The following is a 23,837-nucleotide window of genomic DNA, read 5'->3' as shown; positions in this document are numbered from 1 at the left end:
TTACGGCTCTGTTTATTGCCGCTACCACTTCCTCCGACTAACCGGTCATAGTCCTGACTGATTCTGCCAGTGTCATCGCTGCGCTGCAAAGCGACAACCCGAAACACCCACGGCTCCAGACTATTTTCGCTTGCAAACAACAGTCGGCAACTATCGCCTGCGGGGTGCCAGGGAACGTCATTGCGGACACTCTTCCTGAAGTCGGTCGCCAAGGCCGGCGTTTCACGGCATCGGTTCCTCATGCACCATGCAGGACAACGCAGCTACGGAAGATCACGGCACCCTGAAACGCCATGCCCTGTCTAACGACCAGCGAGCCATCTCACCCCTTCGCACAGTTCACACCCGATTCTCACATTATATTGGCGTTAGGCCCTGAAGAATTGATTGTGAGATCTGCGAAGTAAAAAACTCAGTAGAACGTGTGACTTGCCGTTGTCCAAAGTTTGACAATCCTCGATTCAACTACGAAATGTCGACAAATATACGAGATGCCTTGACCGTTCCTCCTCAATCATCATATCCACAAAATTCGCTGGAGAGGTTTCTTCTCCGACTTTGCTAACATCATATCCTCGTATAGACCACCAACCGACCAACTCCTGTGTAGCAGAAACACGAAAACTGTCGCTCTCAGAGTGAGCCATGCGTTCTGCGGTATTTTACCTTTTAATTGACTGCGATCTGAATATCGTCTTCACCTAACTGCCGTTCAGATCAGTTTATTGCGGAAATGCTTCGCCCCGAATAGTTTTTTTTTTGCGAAAATCCTTCGCCCTGAAAAGTTTCCATTTTTGGTCGGTTTTATGGATCGATGTTCTGCGCATAGTTTGGGTTTCCTATCTGGCTGCAGCAAATCAACTCCCATTTCAACCATTGGATTCCTGCCGAATACCGTTCGGCCACTAGTCAGAAAGTTGGAAGTAATTTGGCCGGATAGTACATTTGGCCGAATAATTCGTTCGGCCGAATGTGTCATTTGACGTCTCATCTCACTTCTGATAGAAAAGTGTGAAATAAGAAGTTAGAAGTGATGATTGAGAAGAAAGGCGTCTTCTCCCAACTTAACGCAGTGAGAAGTAATAAGCGAGAAGGATGGGTCCTCACTTCTCATCCCTTTTTTCTCACAGTGATAAGTAAGTGAGCGATGAGTAGTGAGGCGTCCAACTCCTCACTTCGCTCTACTCACTATTCACAGTAAGTAAAGAAATGCAGTGAGAAGTGAGTAGTGAGACGACTCACTACTCACTTCTCACTTCTCATTTTTCACTTCTTACTGTGAAAAATGAGAAGTGCGAAGTGAGAAGCGAGACATCTTACTACTCACTTCCCTCTCTTTACAGTTAGAAGTGAGAAATGAGGAGTGAGAAGTGAGACGTCTCACTTCTCAATTCTTATTTCTAACTTCTCACTTTAAAAAGTGTGTAGTGCGAAGTAAGGAGTGAGACGTCTCACTGTTCACTTCTCACTTTTTACTGTGGAAATTGAGTAGTGGAACGTGAGAAATGAGACGTCTTACTACTCACTTCTCACTTTTTACAGTGAGAAGTGAGAAATGAGGAGTGAGAAGTGAGACTCACTTCTCACTGTGAAAAGTGCGAAGTAAGAAGTGAGTAGTGATACGTCGCACTTCTCACTTCCCACTATGCGCTTTTTACAGTGAGAAGTGAGGAATTAATTTGTTTATTTGTTGTTCAAACCTCATCTGATCTTAATGACGGCGTAGATGTGGAAAAGTCGTTTTGAACATGTCACTGGTGACGTACTCAAGAGGATATAAAAACCACATATTGTTTTCAATAACATAACATATGGAATACAAAAAAAAAACTCACTTACTTACAATTACATTTCCTAAAATTATAGTGTGGTCAAGTATTCAGTCCGTAAGGTACGATAATTGTGGTCACTCGTCGCATGTTTCCAGTCCACCGAGAGAGAAAAAAAGACCAAGTAGCAAAACTCTTATAATTGAAAAGTGATGGACAGAAACTCACCTTACTGTTGCTGTTTCAGACGTGGATTGAGTCAGGTTGAAGATGCAGCTGTTTAAGTCGGTTCTTGAAAACAGATGCAGAGATGTTGTAGTCAAAAAGCCAGCACACTTTGTTGACGTTTCATTTCTCACTCCTCATTTAACACTTCTTACTGTAAAAAGTGAGATGTGAAAAATTAGGAGTGAGAAGAGAGTAGTGAGACGACCAAACGACTTTCGGCCAGATGGGTTTCGGCCTAATGGTAAGTTCGACCTGGTGGCATTCGGCCAAATGGCCTTTGGCCGAAAAGGTTTCGCCCAAACGACCCTTCGAAGGAATTTCTTTTCGAAGCAATTTCCTTTTGAAACTTCGAAGGAAATTCCTTTCGGAATTTGAAAGAAAGGAATTTCCCTTCGAAAATTGTTTAAATTTCCCTTTATAGATCAGAACAAATTTCTCTTAGAAAAAAAAACGAAAGAATTTCTTTTCGGAAATGCGAAAAAAAATTCTCTTTTGAAATTCGAAAGAATTTCTCTTCGGAGATTTGAACGAATTTCTCTTTGGAAATTCAAGCGAAATTTGAACAAATTTGCTTCGGATGTTCGAATAAATTTTTCTTCGGAAATTCGAAGGAATTTTTTTTTCCAGAATTTCAATATTTCCCTACGAAAATTCATATGGATTTCCTTCGAAAATTCGAACGAATTTCTCTTCAGATGAACGAATTTGTCTTCGGATATCAAATGAATTTTCCTTTGAACGAATTTGTTTTTGGGATTTCATTTAGGAAATTCAAACGAACTTTCCTTCAGAAGTTCGAACGAATGCTCCTCTGGGAATTCGTAAGAATTCCTCTTCGGAATTTCGAACGATTTTTCCTTTGTGAATTCAAACGAATTGCATAATGAAAATTCAAAAAAAATAAGGAATTTGGAATTACGAGGGAACTTCCCTCCGAAAGTATTCCCTTCTTAAATATTTCGTTTCAAAAGTTTGAAGGAGTTTTCTTTCAGAAATCGAAGGAAAATTCCGCCGGTAAATCAAAAGAGTTTTCGTCAGTAAACCGAAGGAATTTCTCATTGGAAAATTGAATCAATTTCACTCGCAGAAATTTTTACTTGTATTTTTTGGCTTTTGATTTTTTTAGAAATTCAAAGAAATTTCCTGGACAAAGCGACTTTCTTGTAGAAGTGAGAAGTATTTCAGTGTGAGTCTAATTTAAAATGATTTTATTTAAGTTTTAATTATTAGGCATCTTCATACCTGCATGAATGTTTTTTTTTTCTTGAAAAATAGTCAATATGCAGAAAGAATTGCAAACACATTCTCTTTGGCAGTGGAAATGTGAGTGTGCACAGTAACAGCATTTAATCGATACCCAAACCATATATTTGCGAAGACATTCAACATTGTACGAGAACCTGACAAATGTGTAGCACATGTGTTTACTCTTAATATCTCATTCTCGCCTGAAAAGTTGACACTAGTAGCCATATGAATTATATCGGGCGATTAAACATAAATTTATACAACATGATGCATTTCATCAACCCGATCGTTAGCATTCCATTAAAAATTCATCTTTTCCCAGCCCAGCAATTTACAACACGCAGCCAAAATTTATTCAGCTGCTGCTGCAGCAGCGCCAAGCCACAAATTCCAAACGGCGCTCACTAAATTTTCCCGAAACATGCTCTCACTATATCAAAAACCGTGAGGCCGGCCGCGGCCAAAAAAATCATTCAACTCGCTATCAAAACAAAACTAATCTTCTCGCATCGCATGCGAGCAGGAGTCAGTCCCATCCGAAACGGCGTCCATTCACCGCCACCGCACCGCCCCCAGGTTGGAGCTACTCGAGCCGGAGTCGAGCGGCACCCATCCCTCATCGTATGCTAATCCCGCCGATGCGATGCACTGCACGCGTTAATCGATGACGCTTGGCTATAAAAATCGAGAGATAATTAATCGCCAAGAGTGCGAATATTAAATGAAGATTCCCTTTCAAATGCAGCACCGCCGCCGTTGCACGCGAGCTTGCGCCGGCGAGTCAGGCAAAACAGCCGCGCCGACAGGTTCCATGACTTGATTTCTGGGTCATTATCGTCTTTCATTGAGCCGAGCTCGAGCTGACCGGCACGACACTTCAGTTTGCCACCGGTAATTGTGCTTAGACTGGGCCACCTTTTTGGCGTGGATGGAAAATTGAGTTGTTAAGTCAAATGGTTGTGCTTCAATGTGTTTGAAGAATAGACAACCTGTTTTAGAAAACTACGTTCGACGATCGCTGTTCTATCATTTTATGGTGCAGTCTAAGCAAGTTTGATTTGAATCTACTACTCGTGAGAATCCGGAATAATGTGGGTACACGCTGCTGGGTCGCTATTAATATCGTGATCTGTGATGGTGCCAGAGTAGTCGTCGCGGCCCCTGTTGGTGGCGATCGTGTGGGAGATAATCTTAATTGGTTACTCGATTTGAGTCATCATAATTGCGGAAGTCGGTTCCGAAGATTTGGGACTGGAAGTGAAGGGATCCGCCACCACCATCACCACCGGAAGATGAGCGCACGGCGCAGACGAATCAGATTATGAGGTTTGGTTTTATTGTTTTACGAACATAAGGAAGTGTAATTCAATGTGCGTATTGGTGGTGTAGTAAGATTACAGTTCAAGAACATATCTTTCGAATTTGCCAAGGTCGATATCGCTATGTGATGTCAATTCTTCATATAGGAATGGTCTGGTTGTTGAAGAGTCGCATTGTCAGTTCACGACCACAGAAATCAACTAGAGACTGTCGTTTGTTGAATAATTGAAAAATATTCGAGATGATTTGGTCACAAAATTGGAAGATTCTTTGTGCGGAACGACTTCAATTTGGATCAACCCATGATTGAACATTTTGCTTAAAAAGTATTGAAAATTTGTCAACAAAGAATACTTTTGAAAATTAATATTGAGTCTGTGCGAAGCATAAGAATCGATGCTCAACTTGTTAAATTTTCCAATCATAATCTTAAGCTCTTTAAAATTGAGTTCTTCACACTCGTTCGTAACACAAGGCCAAATTAAGTTCCAAAATCTAAGCAACACAACTGGTGTCCCAGTTTTATCTGATGATTTCCATTTTTCAAATATTCTATAACAGCACGCACGAAAAGGAAACCCAGCGATGCATACTAATTTAACGCAACAAAGTAAAGCATCCGAGATTCTATGTCGGCAAAGATTGTACTCAATCTGCCGAAATTACCAACGCCCCAGAGAAATGGAACTACAAGTAAACTTCTTTACGTCCCAGAAAAAGGGACATTCCATTCCTTGCGAGTACGTCGCACACCGTCTTTATGGGTCAATCATGAACAACCCTCTTTCTGCGGAAAACAAAGCGCTCTCAAATCTCAACTCACTCGTCGTAGGTTGGTTGATCCACCACTATTCACGCAATCAGCAATACCCAGAACCAGGCAGAAAACGACCCACCGCTGACTGCCGACGACGACCGGCAGTCGTCGATGCCGTCCAACCAAGCGAAGAAAGAAAAATCAGTATTCCTACTTTATAGAGTTGGTTTCCTTCTCGAAAGTAGGCCTCTTTCGCCGTCTTCAAAGAACACAACCACCGCCGCTGCCACCAGCGGTACCCGTCGCCAAATACCGAGGGAGTTGCTGTGATAAAATTTTATCTCCCAAAGTGGTCCTCATCGTCGTCGTCGTCGTCGTCCTCGTTGTCGCTTCAGGCGCAGATAGCAACAGGCCGTCGTCCCATCAGCGAGCGCTAGACACACTATGGCCTAGCAGTGAAATAGTGGGATTCGGTACAGAGTGACTACACATTGGAGCCGGCGGAGAAGAAATCCGTTGACGGGATGGGATGCTTCAAGGTCACCACCGGAATCGGGACACTGGGATGGAATTGTATTTCAACTGGATAAAACTGGCGAAAAATTGCTGATATTTAAGGGTTAAGTTAATTTTTCGGAATTGCATTCGACAGAAAGCCATTTTGCCGAACATCATTTGGCCCAAAATATCGTTCGGCTGAATGGGACGTTTGGCTGTAAAAGTCGTTTGTACGAATCGGACATTGGAAAACAAAAACGCTGTTTGGTCGAAATGGTCGTTTGGAGGAAGGGTCGTTTGGTCGAAAGCCATTTGGCCGAATACCACTAGGCCGAAAGTTGTTACTTCTCATCTCCAAATTCTCACTTTGCAAATGAACTATTCGACCAAATGACCCTTTCGGCCAAATGAACATTTCGGTCAAATTACCCTTTCGGCCTAATGACCCTTTCGGCTTAATAACTTTTTCCGTCAATGACCCTTTTCGGCTAAATGACCCTTTCGGCCAAATGATCCTTTCGAGTAAATGGCCCTTTCGGCCAAACGATCCTTTCGGTCAAATGACCCAAATGAATGTATCAGCAAACGACATTTACGATAGAATGATGCGATCGGAAAAATGCCATTTTCGGCCTATTAATGCTTTTTGAAACAAGCATTTCGACCAAACTATATTTTCGGCCACATGACCTGCTCGCCCGTAAGATCAAATGACATTTTCGTCAAACATTGTCAAACGACCTTTTCGCACAAGCGGCATTTTTTTCATAATCCTTTTTCACCAAACAACTTTTTCAGCCAAAAGTAATTTTTCGGCCAAACAATCACTTCGGCCGAATGACACGTTAGACCATTTTTTTAAGCTTTATTAATGCGTTTTTTTTTTAATTCTAGGATTAAGTTCAACACAGAGTAAGACCAATGACTTTTTCGGCCGAATGGCCAGTTCGGCCATATGTCGCTTCTGCCAAATGACGCATTTGACAATATAATATTTTGGGCCAAATAATCATTTAGCGCTAACAGAAATTTCCTATATTTATACATTTATGAATACATTTTCGACCACATGATCTGCTCGGCCGAAAAATTTCCTAGGCCGTACAAGCTCGACAAAATGACTTTTTATGTCAAAGGAGCATTTTCGGCCAAACGACTTTTTCGGCCGAATGGCCAGTTTGATCAAATGTCTTTTTCCGTCAAATGACGTGATTGGCCAAAATACCTTTAAGGGCCAAATAACCCTTTTTGCCGAATAATTATTTCGGTTGAACGGATTTTTCGATCAAATGACCTATGCAGCCAAATGACCTGTTGTACCAAATGTCATTTTTGGGAAAACTACATTTTCTGCCCCATGACCTGCTCGACCAAACTACAGTTTTGGCCGTATGACCCGTTTTGCCAAATGACCTTTCTGTCAAACGACCATTTAGGTCAAATGTAGCCAAATCAGACAGTAGAATGTGTTTTATCCACCGATCATCCGTCTCTGCCCCAGTGTGCCAATCCAAGGAAACGGTTGATACTGATGGCATATCGGTGTTGAAATCAGTTTTTCTTTCTTCGACCGGACCACCGCCCAGTCCTCAGCAGTAGTCGGTGAGTGGGCAGCAGCTATCAAGCGAGCGTTGTTGTTGCCGCTGGAGCCATCAGGACCAAGCGGAGCCGATTCGGATGGAAATAAGTTTCACTGGTTTATGCGAAGATGGGTTGTTGTTATGAGTTCGGCAACAGTTTCTGGCCGCCAACAAATGTGGGTCTTTGGGGCGGCTCTTTGTTACGCAAGTAATGTCGATTGGCATGCTGCCTGTCCCCCTGCTTCTTCCAACGTTTCTTCTCCCATTCTGGCGGGATGATTCGGATAAAGTTTGGTCGTAAAACAGCGGGAAATGAGTGCCGGAAAGAGCTTGGAAGGATGATTGGTTTGTAATTTCTGGGGGGAAGTTAAGATAATCAGATCAGATTTTGTGTGATCCTCGTAGATGCTGATTTAGCGTTGGATTAGGCTTACTGAACCGTTGTTTGATTATTAAATAACTTGATAATAGCTCCCATCTCTGTTGTATGCTCAACTCAGATTGAATAAGGGGAAGAATAATCCTAAGACCATTAGGAAAAAAAAGGAAATGCTATTTGTTTTGTGCTAATTTTGAAGGATTCAAATATGCGCTAAAAGCAGTGCACTCTGTGTTTTACATTCTGGGGTTTTCAATTAAAAAATACAAAACGGTTTGTTTCAACCATTTCTGAGGTTTTGCGCAACTAAATCACGTTCTACACAATATTGATCGATTTTTATTTGAGAAGCTCTCACAAGCCCACAGAAACAAGTTGTAAGTCTGCCCATTCGCAGCCGAGTAAAATTGAAACAACAAAGCCCAATCGGATTAATTTTAACAATTCCACCCACGTGACTCATTTGGCGAAAATCGTTTCCCATTTTTCGCGGTTCGCTTTTCCAGTGCTACTGTCATCATCAGCGGAGAACCAGAAGACAAAGAGAATTCATTTGACGACGACAACAACGACGTTGACTTCATCCTCTGAATGAGTGATCAACATAAAACACAGCCTTCCTTGCTGCTGCTGCTGCCTTCTGCTGACTTCGCCATATACCATGGACTTGTGCGGATGGTAGGTACTGGAAATTATTACATCATCGCTTTTTCGAGTTTTCCACCAATGGGGCAGGGTTTCCCAATTCATTAATGCTTGAGGTCCACTTCTTTGTATCGGCTTTCAATCTAACCATAGATAGCTAAGTAGGACATGTTCCACAGATCAATAAATCCCTTTCCTAAATATCTCCATCTCTGAATGATTAATCAGACCTTGGAGAACAAATCGATGCCGTACAACGACCAGAAGCCTTTTCATCGCCCAAGTTCGCTAAATTCCAACCGGCACAATATCCTCCGTTACTCCCTCATAGAGAATTCATTCGTACAGCCCTCATCTGTTCCCACCTTCTTGGTGGTGCCTATCGTCCGGCAGCCGGTAAAGGCCCGTGCCGCGCGGTACGGATGACAGGAGTGCACACGAGGTGAACGATACCCGAAATCTCAAGTTCAAGGGTAGCAAAACTCCGAAAAGGGGACACAAACCCTGCATCGCTTTGGCTCGGGCTTTGGAACTCACCCTCCACCACGATTCGCGGTATGTGATGGTGTGCGTTTGCATTACTGAGAGTCGTCATTGTGCGGATCAAATTGTGTAGCGAGAGTTGGCGAAAGACCGACCGAAAGAAAAACGGCACTGAGCGGAAAAGCGAAATCTACGGCACGAGAGTGAATAGGCCACACAGGGAAAATTAGAACTGCGCTGCCCTATCGGAGTAATTGCCCTACCGGATGATGCAGAAGAGGCTGCAGCGATGGGATGCGAGTAAAGGTGGTGCGGTTTTCTTTCTCGGTGCGATTTCTGCGGTGAGGTTTACCTCTGGCTCGAGAAGCAAGGTGGTTTTTCTCGGAAAAGCCTACGAGAAACCGAAAGGATGTCCTTGTGTGGTTTGAACATTAAAGTGTACTGCTTGAACAATGGATGATAGACTTATGTATGGTGTATGCAGAGAGGATTGTCTGTCTTTGTCGGAATCAGAATATCGATTCGAGGCGACACTCATTAATTATGACGGGTCCAGATCTTCGAAAATTCGAGTTGGATATTGACCGGTTGAAAAACAACAAGGCTGAGATGGTGAGGCGTGTAACTGTTTCGGTTCTACATCTCATAGCTGCAATATTAATCAAAAACAATGAAATGGAAAGCATTTCGGTTTGTTTCTTATTTTTGTAACTTTCGTCAGCAGCGAGCACGCATGTCAGCTAAACGAACTGATGGAATTTGAAACTTTATTCCTGTGTTTCGGGAAGAAATTAATTGGTTGCCATCAGATAGAAATGGGAACAGTTCATACTTATTAGTACAACACACGTCGAAGTCGCGACATTGGGCGGCTACAAGATGGTAGACTAGCCCAAGAATACGCGCAGCAGCTGGAAGTGGCACTTCCAACGGAAGAGCAGCTAGGCGCAGCGTCTCTTGAAGATGGCTGGAGAGATATTCGATCCGCCATTGGTAGCACCGCAACCGCTGCACTTGGCACGGTGCCCCCGGATCAGATAAACGACTGGTATGACGGCGAATGTGAGCAGTTAGTGGAAGAGAAGAATGCCGCACGGGCGAGATTGCTGCAACACCGCACGAGGGCGAACGAGGCACGGTATGAACAGGCGCGGAACAGACAAAACTCGATTTTCCGGAGGAAAAAGCGCCAGCAGGAAGATCGAGACCGTGAAGAAACGGAGCAACTGTACCGCGCTAATAACACACGAAAGTTCTATGAGAAGTTAAACCGTTCACGTAAGGGCCACGTGCCACAGTCTGATATGTGTAAGGACATAAACGGGAACCTTCTTACGAACGAGCGTGAGGTGATCCAAAGGTGGCGGCAGCACTACGAAGAACACCTGAATGGCGATGTGGCAGACGAAGATGGCGGTATGGTGATGGACCTGGGAGAACGCGCGCAGGACATAATTCTACCGGCTCCGGATCTCCAGGAAATCCAGGAGGAGATTGGCCGGCTGAAGAACAACAAAGCCCCTGGGGTTGACCAACTACCAGGAGAGCTATTTAAACACGGTGGTGAGGCACTGGCTAGAGCATTACCATTACCAAGATTTGGGAGGAGGAAGTTTTGCCGCAGGAGTGGATGGAAGGTGTCGTGTGTCCCATCTACAAAAAGGGCGACAAGCTGGATTGTAGCAACTACCGCGCAATCACATTGCTGAACGCCGCCTATAAGGTACTCTCCCAAATTTTATGCCGTCGACTAGCACCAACTGCAAGGGAGTTCGTGGGGCAGTACCAGGCGGGTTTTATGGGCGAACGCTCCACCACGGACCAGGTGTTCGCCATTCGCCAAGTACTGCAGAAATGCCGCGAATACAACGTGCCCACGCATCATCTATTCATCGACTTCAAAGCCGCATATGATACAATCGATCGGGACCAGCTATGGCAGCTAATGCACGAACACGGTTTTCCGGATAAACTGACACGGTTGATCAAAGCGACGATGGATCGGGTGATGTGCGTAGTTCGAGTTTTAGGGGCATTCTCGAGTCCCTTCGAAACCCGCAGAGGGTTACGGCAAGGTGATGGTCTTTCGTGTTTGCTATTCAACATCGCTTTGGAAGGGGTAATACGAAGAGCAGGGATCAACACGAGTGGTACAATTTTCAATAAGTCCGTCCAGCTATTTGGTTTCGCCGACGACATAGATATTATGGCACGTAACTTTGAGAAGATGGAGGAAGCCTACATCAGACTGAAGAGGGAAGCTAAGCGGGTCGGACTAGTCATCAACACGTCGAAGACGAAGTACATGATAGGAAGAGGTTCAAGAGAAGACAATGTGAGCCACCCACCGCGAGTTTGCATCGGTGGTGACGAAATCGAGGTGGTAGAAGAATTTGTATACTTGGGCTGACTGGTGACTGCCGAAAATGACACCAGCAGAGAAATTCGGAGACGCATAGTGGCTGGAAATCGTACGTACTTTGGACTCCGCAAGACGCTCCGATCGAATAGAGTTCGCCGCCGTACCAAACTGACAACCTACAAAACGCTAATTAGACCGGTAGTCCTCTACGGACACGAGACCTGGACGATGCTCGTGGAGGACCAACGCGCGCTTGGAGTTCTCGAAAGGAAAGTGCTGCGTACCATCTATGGTGGGGTGCAGATGGCGGACGGTACGTGGAGGAGGCGAATGAACCACGAATTGCATCAGCTGTTGGGAGAACCATCCATCGTTCACACCGCGAAAATCGGACGACTGCGGTGGGCCGGGCACGTAGCCAGAATGTCGGACAGTAACCCGGTGAAAATGGTTCTCGACAACGATCCGACGGGCACAAGAAGGCGAGGTGCGCAGCGGGCAAGGTGGATCGATCAGGTGGAAGATGACTTGCGGACCCTCCGTAGACTGCGTGGTTGGCGACGTGTAGCCATGGACCGAGCCGAATGGAGAAGACTCTTATATACCGCACAGGCCACTTTGGCCTTAGTCTGATTAAATAAAATAAATCATACTTATTAGACTTCTATCCTTATGGAACTGATCGACTTTTTTTAAAACCCTGTTTCGGAATGGACAAACTGGGAATTTATGTGATCAAATCATCAAGAAGAACTCTAATGAATCAGTTAGTTTTTAAGAAGTTTGGAAATTGAACAACCAAAGAATACTACCCTGCATGTTGCACACACGAAACAAAATCTTTAAGTTGCATATTTTTTACCATGTCACTTCAATGCGTCATTTAAAACTAAATTGTTTGTTTAAATTAAGTTACAGATAAGTTGAGTATATCTTCATGTTTCATTTAGCATCGTTCACCGTTTACACACAATTTATTCACAATTTATTCCGGTGATGGTGCAATCAAGTTACAAAAAACCCGAGTGCAAAACTTCATAATCGTATGGTTTTATGGTGAGTCAACATGCAGTCTTCTCGAAGTGTTGAATGATGCTGTGGTAGAGTGAAGGACTATCAATCATAAGATCCATAAATCGAATCCGGTATTATATTTTTTATTTTATTTTTTCCACTGTAGTATTTTGCAACATTATTGCAACTTTACTGCAACCGCAGGATGTTTCCGTAGGCTCCACCTCTTGCGCTTTTTAGATTTCGATTTAGATTTCGCGGATTCCGTAAAGTTCTTCCGCAGGTTTGAAAATCTTTGAAACACTGAAACAAAAACCAGATATTTGGTGTTGTCATCGAAGTATGCCATGTGAAACGAGAGAAAAAATGTATGAAGTGACAGCTGCCTTAGTTTATAAATTGAACCGGAAAAGGGAAAGCTTTCTCTGGAACAGCAATATTGGATGGCACATACGCAAAGATCGTTTCTTTCTGAAATGTGAAATGTTCAGTAGTGATCTAAGTTCAGTCAAATTAGTGTAACCCTGAATCCCTTGACCGAGTTTAATCAAATTTGGAACAAATATTCTCTGTCTAAGCAAGCCGATATTAGACTGGGTGGAAGTGTCACAAAAGGAATGAAGTAAACAGTTTTGTATAACTTTTTTACACATGGGTCGATTTCAACCAAATTTTAAAACATGTGTTTCTGAGCAGCACAAATCAGACGAAAATGGTTACAGAAACTGGATTGTTTATAAATCCGGTCACATTTGAGTTACAGTAACTTATGTAGAAATGCGTGCTGCTAGGCTTCTCTACCGAAAGGAAACAATTATAGAAAGGTTGGGAGGCTCATTTGGAATACGGAAATACATTACCCCGAATATGATATTTCTTTGAAAATGGCATACTCCCGAGGGAAGCTGGCAGTTGGCATTAAGCCATTAGCCGGAAAAAGGCGTTGGTGAGATTGATCCCTTTTTTGAGAATAGGCGTTTTCTCGGAATAAGACAATGCTGCATGTGGTTCCTTTTTGAAATGCAGGCGTTTTCCCGAAATATCGCAAAGGGGGGTTTGATCCCTTCATTCAAAAAAGGCGTTTGCCCGGAATAAGGCAATGGTGGGTGTGATCACTTCTTTAAAAAACGGTCAATGTTTTCAAAAGTGAAGTCTGTCTGTCAAATCTAATGATGCAGTATCAAAAAGAGATTCAAAAATTCGCTTCTAAATACGTTACCAATTCTTAAAATGTACAAAATTTTCGGAATGTCAGTCCTGAAGAATTCGAAAGACGCCTAAGGGGCGCTGAAATTACGATTTACACTGTGAAAAAAATAGAACAATTTTATTAGCTTGGGGTTCAGTTAATAACGAATCGACTACAAAGTACAGATGCCTATTATGGAGATATTTTGAGTTATCTTGAGCAAACAAAGTCTCATATTCAAGAAGGTATTTGAAAATTTTGGATTTAGTGGCAACACAAATAGCACGAGCTGTCAAAACATTCGGTTCCTTACTTCACCATGTGGCTCTCCTGATTCCGATGGCGATTCAGGTCACTCAACTTAACAAAACAGTGTATCTAAGCCTCTGGCAGAAATAATCCCGAGATGGATTATTCTTAATCCGTATTGGTACGATTGTAGAAGCTTCTATTAAGCGAAATTCAAAGTTATAATACTTCATTTGAGAAGAAGAAAGAAGTTCTATTTCAAAGCATATAGGGGTGATGGAAAGTGATTAAAAATAATGGAATATTGCAAACCATAATTTTCCATTAACTTCACAGATGCATTAACAATTATACAAACTCATCCATAACATAAGTCAATTTTTCGTATCCGTTTTTCTATATTTTGTATTCATATTTCAAAAATGAACTACTTTATGCAAACAAGAAAATACGGACTTTCCAGTCATAAATCCATTTCTCCTCCTACAAATGTCACCCAGCTCATGCCTTCTATATCAAATAAGTTTACATTTCAACTACTTTGTATCAACTAGGAGTCGTAATTTGGAATGTCGGTGCCCTGGAAGATTGGTACCCTAGACGAACCCCCTTGGCCTTCTTCTTCTTCTTCTTTTTCTTCTTCTTATTGGCATTACATCCCCACACTGGGACAGAGCTGCCTCGCAGCTTAGTGTTCATTAAGCACTTCCACAGTTATTAACTGCGAGCTTTCTAAGCTAGGTTACCATTTTTGCATTCGTATATCATGAGGCGATGGTACTTTTATGACCAGGAAAGTCGAGACAATTTCCAATCCGAAAATTGCCTAGACCGACACCGGGAATCGAACCCAGCCACGCTCAGCATGGTCTTGCGTTGTAGCCGCGCGTCCTACCGCACGGTTAAGGAAACCCCCTTGGCCTAATGCTGTTGATAGTCAGAGACTACTCGAAGTACAAGCTTCCTTGAACGTCCTGCTATTTATAATTTAAATCTTATGTTAGATAACAAAAATGTAGAATGTTAGTTTATTTCGTTAAATATAAAAAAGGGTGTTTAGTAAAGGTTTCGACAAAAGCAGTGAAATTACGTCATGGCTCTGCTTCTTAATCTACTGCAAATGTGTTCAACCATACAGTAAGGGCGATCGTTATTTTTTCTCCAAATCGAAATACTAGACATAACTGCCTCTAATCTGGGTTTTGTCATAGTTGGATTGAATCCAGGTGTGCTGAAGTCGTCTTCCTAGAGTCGTGTCGTGAATAAACGATTCAATGCCGACGGATGGAATACATCAGTCTCTGTTTTGCATGTGAAATCACCTTCGAAGGGATCTTAAACGGGGCGCAATACTCCTAACCAAATCGTTCAGAGAAAGGAATAAAGTACGCTGTGATAGCTTTTTGCCCTGTTGTTTTTGGTAGTTTGTGGCCTTTGGATTTATTGAAATATTAAGTTGACCCTATGAAAAAATCGAAAAAAATTTGGAATGTTCTGAAAAAGTTATTTTCGTTGGGAAATGATATTTTTGGGAGATATTATTTTAGGAAAAAATATATTTTTGAAAAAAATGGGGGAAATGTTATTCTTGGGCAAAAGTTATTTTCAGGAAAGAACATTATTTAATAAATGTTATTTTCCGGAAAACGTTTCTTTTTGGAACGATACTTTGGGACCGTACACTAATTACGTAAGCAATTTTTTAGGTTTTTAAGACCCTCTCCCCCATGTAAGATTTTTCCCATTCAAATCATTTCTTATTTATATGGAGCGTGAGAAAATGGCAGCCCCCCCTCCCTTATGTGCTTACGTAATTGGTGTACGACCCTTTTCAGGGAAATGTTTTAGGGGAAATGCCATTTTCAGATAAATGTCATATTCTGGAAAATGCTATTTTCGGAAAATCGGCTTTTTCTGGAAATGATTTTTTTTTCCAGAAAATTTTATTTTTAAGCAGATGTTAGGCCGATACAAATATTTAAAAACAATAATGTCTCCCCCCTTCGGATTTTTTTGCCCAAAAATTATATTTTTAGGGGGCAACAACAAAAATTTTGGATGATTTTGAGGATTTTCAAAACATTCTTTAACAAATCCGAGGAGTTTTATTGATTTTTTCCATTTTAATATTTATTTTTTATTATCCCCCCTCTTGACTTTTCGGAGTCCAGTCGGACATAATTTAAATTAAATATTTAAGGCCGTTATTATATTGTAAGAAACTTTTAAATTTGGTTATTTTTTAATTTTTTGTTTGTTTATTTTGTAGGCACTCTGTGTTCCTTACCCGCTACTATGCCGTGATCTACTGTGGTATTCTGCTTTAAAGAAGAATTCACACAGAATCTATTTGTGGACATTCGTCATTGTTATCATTCTCATTGTGAGTCCATATACCCATATCGTGAATCCAATTGGCGCGTTGGCAGTCAGTTTTGTCAATCGTTATCGGACAGTCATATCGGTAAGATGCATTCGCCAAGATGCCATCTTTTGGGCTGCACCACCGGCGACTGACAATGGCTTGGTGAAGGGGCTGGGAATCGAACTCATGACCTTTCGCTTATCAGACGAACGTGTAGCCAACTACGCTATAAGACTCCCCAATTTGGTATTGCTGCAGTTTTTTCAGCATTCGAGTTGGAAATTAGTAATCATGTATTAAAACAAGAATTATTGCGAACTAGACAAACCAGCCAAATCTCTCTTGGGTTGTTTTTTTTTATTTCGATCTAACTGCCAATCGTTAATCGTATTCTAGATCGATTTCAGTTCAATCTTAATGGTTCGAATATAATATTTTTACATTTGTTCAACTTTACCAGCAAAATGTTATATTTTTTTCATATACATAAACACAGAAGAGCCCAAAACGATTCGATTGATGAGTAATTCTTGCAAATCGGCCAGCCCGTTCGTGAGTTACATTGCCTCAAAGGAAATGCAAACTCATTTTTATATATAGGAGACTCGTAGGGTGAAATGTTCACTTGACGACAACAAAACATAATTCCTGAGATTACGGGAAGGAATAGGCCACTCCGTTTTTCTGAGTGGCCGGTCAATCCGACCTACATACCGTCGGTATGGATATGCGAATCTCAAATAGTTCCCAGCTCAATTCCGCTATACCAATTTCACTGCAGCGTGTACCTTCTCAAAGTTTTGAAAAGTTTGCTTTCGTGTACGTTTTTCACATTTCCCCAACTTCGGAAGTGCTTCAGACCATAACGCATCATTTTCATACAATATAAATTACCCATTGATTAGGTATGGAATGGGTGGCCATTACTTAATTAATTGATTTATATAAGAATAAATTGCCATTTAACAACAAAAATGATTCATCATCCGAATATAAACTTAAATTTGTATGAAACTAATATTGATTGAAGCCATATTGTTTGAGATTTCTTGGAAAATGATCTTTCATGTTATCCAATTTCCATTTGAAAATCATTCGATAGTTGGATGATTCGCTCATGCCGTCTGCCATCTGATCGGAGTTCAGCCAAATCGCACCAAGCGCCAATGAAAAATTACCCATTTTCTAGCACAATTTTTCGTGTAGCAGATCGAATTGATCACAAATATCCAACAACAACTGTATGAATGAATTGATATTTTCGGTTACTTTCGGTTTTCATTCTTCGAACAAAATAACACAAGTCAGTCAAAAAAGCGCTTGGTGCGGTTTCGCTGAACCCCGACCATCTCATGTAATTAAATGATCATCATCCGTCATCCACGTGTGTAATGTTTGTTAATGGGGAAGAGCGAATGAAATATCAGTCGATATGAGACTGAATCTTGGTTCAGTGTAGGGAAAATGTGTATGGAATGCTCCAACCCATTTTTTTTAGTTAATTACACAAATTTTGTCGCAAAACTGAAAGCGACTGAGGCCAATAAAAAAGCAAGTCCTAAATGAAAGATATAGCCAAAAAAGTAAAAAAAAGGCTAAATGTTTTTGATTTTTTTTATGCATTTACTGTGTTTTATTTCATTTCTGCTTATTCATTTCATTTTTACGATTAACAACATTAAAAAATATTATAGACAAATAACAGCGTAAAACAGCGTAAAACCGAAACTCAATGTACAATGCACCCCGTGACGAAACGGTTTTTTGACATTTTTGAGTGGTGTTTCAAATGTTTATTGTTTACTTCTGGATTTGTAGTTCGAGATCCGAACTACGTGCGCTGAAGTAAAAACTCTGGAAAAACTGTAAAATTTCGGGTGCTCCTACGGATTTTTAATCAGTAGATCATTTATTATTTTTTTGGATCAGGGAAAAACCCTTTCGAGTTATCCGTACAAAAGTTTCGTGAATTTGACCCAAATGGCCTTTCCCTTCAAAAAAATCATCCCGTTTTATTGTCTCAATCGATTCTTTTACTTACTTAAGGGTCACTTTTCTAATTAATCCAAATGAACTCATCATTTTAAAACTGGAAAACTTATCATGGAAAAATAGCTGCAGCGTGAACTGACCTGGAAAACTGACCAACATCAGGTCAAAATCCGGGCAAATGTTATTGGAGCCCATTTTTGGTCTTTTAGGTTTTCTTCCAAAAAAAAGTTGGAGGCGTCAAAAAATATGAGTTCTATGGAAAAGTCGCAATATTTGTAAAATATTTCGCAAAACTGTAAAATATTTCTAACGTATCTTAAAAATGGTACTACTAGTTACAATTTCAATAATCTTCCGCTAATCAATGTGTGTATTCAGATTTGGAAACGTAAAAGCAAAAGTGAATGGGTTCCAATTTAAAGCGTTTGCTGGGCTGCAGAGCATTTTTTTTAAATATTTGTTAATTTTATTCCATGGTTTACTTTTGGCGAAGTCGCTGAAAACCGGCGACAAATGGCGAAGTCGCTGACAACAACCCCATGAATATAACAATATGGGTATTAAGTTTGTTTATTCATTGGAATCCAACCATTAGTTCAATCGCAGTTGAACTATGCTTCATAAGCTGAATAGGTTTCGGTTCCATTTGGCATTGAGAGTTGTAATGCGACTTAGTTTCGAATTTTTTTCATCATTTAATAGTCTAATGTGTACGATATTTTGATTTCTCATTGATGGAATATTGATTTTCGAATTCTTGCAACTGAGTAACTGAGGGTATTCTACACGTTACATTTAAAAATTAGAATTAATTTAGGAGTTCGTTTTGCGATCAAAGTGTCAATTATGTGTAGTGTATCGGACAAACAATCAAGTGTTTATATGGATTTTGCGTAAGAATAATTTATCTGAGTTTTATTTAAAACTATATCTTACTTGCGGAAGATTAACAATTTGTTGGACGGCTGAACAGTTTGTAAGAATTCTAGTTATTTTGCTCACTTGCGTTCTCAGTACGGCTGTTCAGAACCTACTCAGATCTAATATTCACTGGTAATAAAAGATCGTTCTTATACAAAAGTTTTTGAAGAATTTAGCACCAGAAAAAAATTGTGGGCATTTATCAATCACTAAATCGCGACAACCATTTGAAATTGCATTTTCAACTCCCAGATGCCGATAACAGATCTTTTAGAAAGCTATTAAAGAGTAAGTTATAGTCATTATATCCTCGATGAAATCATAAACAATATTCAGAATTATGTACTAAGTCACAATCATTGTTTTCGTTTCGTATTATTCAATCTAATTGGTATAAACCCACTCTTTCCATGAAATAAATTTAACGGTAACTAAGAAAGGATTTTTTTTTATTTGATTTATTCTCCGTACCGACGTTTAACGGTTACTGAAATATTCAAACAATATTTCATGTACTCTCCAGTCAAAGATGGTCCGTATCATTTTTATTGCCTCCATTTTCAATTACTAGACCAGATTTTTAAACTAATATCAGAATAGCATCCTGATCGAAATTGCTTCTATCCCTAATAATATCAAGTAGATTTCTAGAATTTAATTCGGTTTAATGTTTTCTCTCATGACTCCTGGATTATTTTTAAAAAGGAATTCAAACCAAATTGAACAGATAATATCAGACGAGAATCGTGCAAGAACCTTCAATCTCAGATCGGAATCCTTATTTCAACGAAAGAAAAAAAATAGAATTGTTGTAAACGGAATTGTTTGATTCAAACTTTTGTGAGATTCCTGACAGTTTGTCGATTGAAACTTAGACCAGATTTCCGAAGAAATTTCAGACCGAATTTGAATAGAATAGAATTAGAATAGAATTTTGAAATAATTTATAAGAAGAATTTCTTGGAGGTTCGCCAGGAAGAATAACAGATTTGATTCGTGAGAAGATTTGTTGACCTTAAATCTCATTTTCTTTACTGGTTGTTCGATGGAAGGATCTGAATAAATCGCCAGATTCTCGCAATTAGATTTCAATTTGAATTGTTAAATTTCTATTTTATTTTCAATCAGAATCAGAAAGTGTGGAGCGAGTTGGATTTTGCCCCAAATTTCACCACAAATGGACCAATTGCGTATCACAGATTATTTTCTGGAACGATTTCGTTTTTTTTTTTTTTTCAAAAAATTGGCCCTGGCGGAAATTGGTAATTTTCTATTAAATTTATTTGATTGATTGCGACCACTAGAAAAATGCTTGAAAATCGTGTTTACAATTAGATGCCCAATCTTTTGTTGATTTAATTTATAAAGACATATTTTGAGGAATGTCTATTTTTTTCCCAAAATGCTTCGTGGCCCGCAAAAAATACACCAGATCCTGATGCGGACCGCGCAGGCCTGACGTAAACAAACTAAATAACTCACATTGTTGCTTCATTCTATGAAAATAGGAATTTAAGCTTTCGATATTCTGACCGGCGATTTTTTTTAATTTTTTTTTTTTGTGAATTCAATATTTTAACTTAATTCGATCCTTGAAAAAAGGTAACGTGTCACCAACAACTTGAATTCGAAATGGTTTTATTTTATTCATGCTCAATTAATTGCTGATTAGAAAATTGTTTTGACTTTTCCAAAAATATATACAGCAAATATTGGTAAAAAAAACTACACGTATTTTGTAGCAATTCTACAAAACAGTCATATTTCTAAGTAAAAAAGCATAAAAAATCCTGGGTACTTTTCAACAATATTAAATTTGCTCAGTTATTTTTTTAATCACATCTCCATTTTTAAATTATTGCCCAGAACATCACTATTGATCGCTATATGTTATCCGTTCTAGTTTTTCTGTATAGAACGCACAAATTTTATGTACACACTTACATTCTGAGAAAATTAAAATATTTTTTTCCTAATAAGTAAAAATAAAATATTTTTTGAAATTTTGATTGCTATTTAAAAAAAATGTAGCATTAGATAATACATTGAGTAAGAATCAGTGTTGGGTAACATTTAAAACACTCGTTTGTCAAATTTTAAAATCTGTTGATTTGAAGAAAAAAATCATACCAAAACATCTCTTTAATTTTTTACACTTGTCTTGAGTGCAATACTATTTTCCATAATTATTTCCCGAAACCACGCCTCATCGCATAAGCGAAGTAAAAAAATCCAACAGGAATTTCTAAACACAGTCACGCACTTTCACATTGGAAGCACAAACCGACGAACCAAAACAAAGAAAAATCACCGCACTTACCTCACGCGTTCCGAGTAGATTTCCACCTTGGTTTTCGGCGTCAGCGGCAGCTTGGCCAGCGCAGCGGCTGTGACCGCCACCGAACAACCGCTCAGCCCGAGCCCGCTGTGCACCGGCGAAATGCTCTGGCACTCGCTGCCACCGCCGGACGTCGTGGAACTGGCCGGTGGCGTGCTGGATCCGTTGCTGGACGACGACAGGGAATTGGTCCGCTGCCGGTTGCCGGTTCCATGTCCGTGGCCCGCACCACCGTGACCGGTGGTTCCACCGCTGTTGGTGTTCAGAATCAGCGAGGTGGCAAAGTGGTCCGCCAGTTTGAGGGTGCTCAACAGAGTCGCTCCCGTGTTGGTTCCGGTGGTTCCGGCGTTCGGGCTGTTGGACGAGCTGCTGGAGTGGCTCGACGGACTGGTGGAGATGGCTAGGATAGGTTTCTGATTCTGGCGGTTTTTCTTCTTCTTTTTCTTAGCGGATTCATCGTCCATGCGGGACTGGAACAGCGAGGTTGGTGGGATCCAGTCCAGATCCTTGCGGAGATGACCACGTCCGCACTTGCAGGAGCAAGCTTTAAACACCAGGTCGTATCCTTTCTTGGTCCACAGATTTTGCTGTCGCTGCTTATCGGACCAGGACCGAGCACGCCCGATCGATTTGAGGTAGTTCAGGACACCTTCTTCCCAGTGGTCGAAGCATTCGCGATGCATGTACTGTCCGGCGCTGCAATTGTCATTGTTGCAGATAACGCGAACGCAATCTCTCAAATCTTCCAAATTGATGGAACCGTAATCGACCGGCGATGATTTGAAGCAGTCGCCAATGGGAACGCAACATCGTGTCATGTGGGCACCCTCGCTGCCGGACCCATCTATCGACTGGGAGCTCTCGAATCCGTGATCGGAATCACCGCCCCCGAGAGTCCCAAACAGGTCCGTCGCCGGGCCTACGGTTCCTCGGCGAGGCGCCATAAGGAGCAGCGGGTGATACGAATGTAACGCTAGGGTATCTATTTTCGCGGCTGGGGAGGTCCCTCGAATGGGACACTCGATAAATCAGAAGGAAGGATGAAGGTCAAAATTAAAACTGGTCGAACGTGACTTCCTAAACGCACGCACTTTTTCTCTAGTTCAGTGGTGACGAATTTCACGGTTCATCACTGCCCTTCTTCTCTTTCTTCTGCACGACTGTAAGTTTATACTTTTCTAGTCACTGTCTCACACTTTTCTTGAAGCTTATGGTCCTATTTTATTGTCAGTTACTAGCACAGGTTTCGGAATTACAACTCTTCATCCTGCTGTTCCGATGTCGCGGATCAAAAACATTCCTTTCGTAGTTCAAGTACACTTGCCCTAGTTTTTCCTCTTCGTTCGCCGTACGAATTTCCCACTCCACCGTGTCGAATAAAAAAATCCTGCAAAAGCAGCCAATATTCTCCAGCACTCTCGCTATTTTCGTGCCCTTTTCTGGTGGGACTTGTATTCGTCTTCGTTGGCGTTCGTTACTCAGCGCAGAGAAGATCCCTGAGAGCTCACGAATACACAGCACAAAACGATAGGAAAACGTGAAAAATCGTTATCACTGAGGTGTCGGACTTTGGCATTTGTTTTTCTTCACTTTTCTTCCTTGTCATCGATCACAAAAATCCGGAGAATCTATTTTTAAGTTTTATCGATGCAAAAAATTGCTTCGCTTACGTGACGTCCGAAATATTCTAAGTTATTCTTCCACTGTGGGTTCACGGAAACAAGAACGAAAATACTACGCATAACTTCATTCACGACCGTGCGAAAACAAAACGAAGCCCAACAATTCTTAGAACTTGGACAAAAAGGCCTATTCTTAGCGGCGCGGTTCGACGGCTGCTACAAGTGCGGTGCACGGGTAGGCCTCGATATCGTCAGACACAAGTATATAGCTATATGTTCAACACCGGAGGGAGGTTGGACCCAGACAGGCCTATTTTCACTTTCAGTTCTGCTACTTGCTCGAATGCTTGCGTTTGAAGACTCTTGCTTTTTGCCTTGATACTCTGTCGCGCGCGTTACTGCGCCAGCACACACTTCCTTCCTGTACAGCGCCACAAAACACACTGCCAAAAGCGAAACTCGACTCGAGCCTGTCGACTCCCTGCTACGTAGTGTGATGCGAAAACCTTCTTCCTGACCGGCCTGTGTGAAAAGGGGAAGCGCGCGGTTTTCCAGCAGGAGCACAGCGCGCGTACGGGACGGAAGGACGACACTCTTCTTCCCTCATCGGCCAGTGGACGACACTCTCACTCACTTGCCGTAGCCGTCGCAATCGTAACTCGTAGTGGCAGTGTCAAAATGTTCTACACCATACAGAAGAAGCACTCTCACTGCTCGACGACAAACGGCGTCGATGGATGGGTGACTCTCACGCGCGTGAACACGGCGCTACCGCTGAGACTTCTCGGTTTCGTTCAAACGTATACGTCGCGACGTCGACGATTCTGCCCTAAACTCTCATCACACACGTTCCTCACGCTCGCTGCGAAGAAGATAAC

The 23,837-nt window shown here is 41.3% G+C and overlaps 1 protein-coding gene across 4 annotated transcripts in view; it reads right to left on the bottom strand.

Annotated features, from left to right (window-relative positions):
• Positions 1-23,407, bottom strand: part of LOC134205089 (headcase protein) — a 288,226-nt gene extending 264,819 nt beyond the window's left edge. Inside the window, exons 1-2 of one of the 4 annotated variants that reach the window (XM_062680003.1) lie at positions 23,280-23,407; positions 21,320-22,833 (exon numbers count right to left, since the gene is read on the bottom strand). In XM_062680003.1, coding sequence (XP_062535987.1) covers positions 21,320-22,281 — 962 coding nt within the window. In that variant the 5' untranslated portion in view covers positions 22,282-22,833; positions 23,280-23,407. Of the gene's footprint in view, positions 1-21,319 lie in introns of all 4 variants that reach the window. The other 3 variants (XM_062680001.1, XM_062680002.1, XM_062679999.1) reach the window with 3 other exon arrangements.
• Between the last annotated feature and the right edge of the window lie 430 nt (positions 23,408-23,837).

This window comes from Armigeres subalbatus, chromosome 1 (assembly GCF_024139115.2).
Source record: "Armigeres subalbatus isolate Guangzhou_Male chromosome 1, GZ_Asu_2, whole genome shotgun sequence".
Taxonomy (NCBI): domain Eukaryota; kingdom Metazoa; phylum Arthropoda; class Insecta; order Diptera; family Culicidae; genus Armigeres; species Armigeres subalbatus.
Note: the sequence above shows the minus strand (reverse complement) of the source record. Positions and strands in the feature narration are given on the sequence as shown.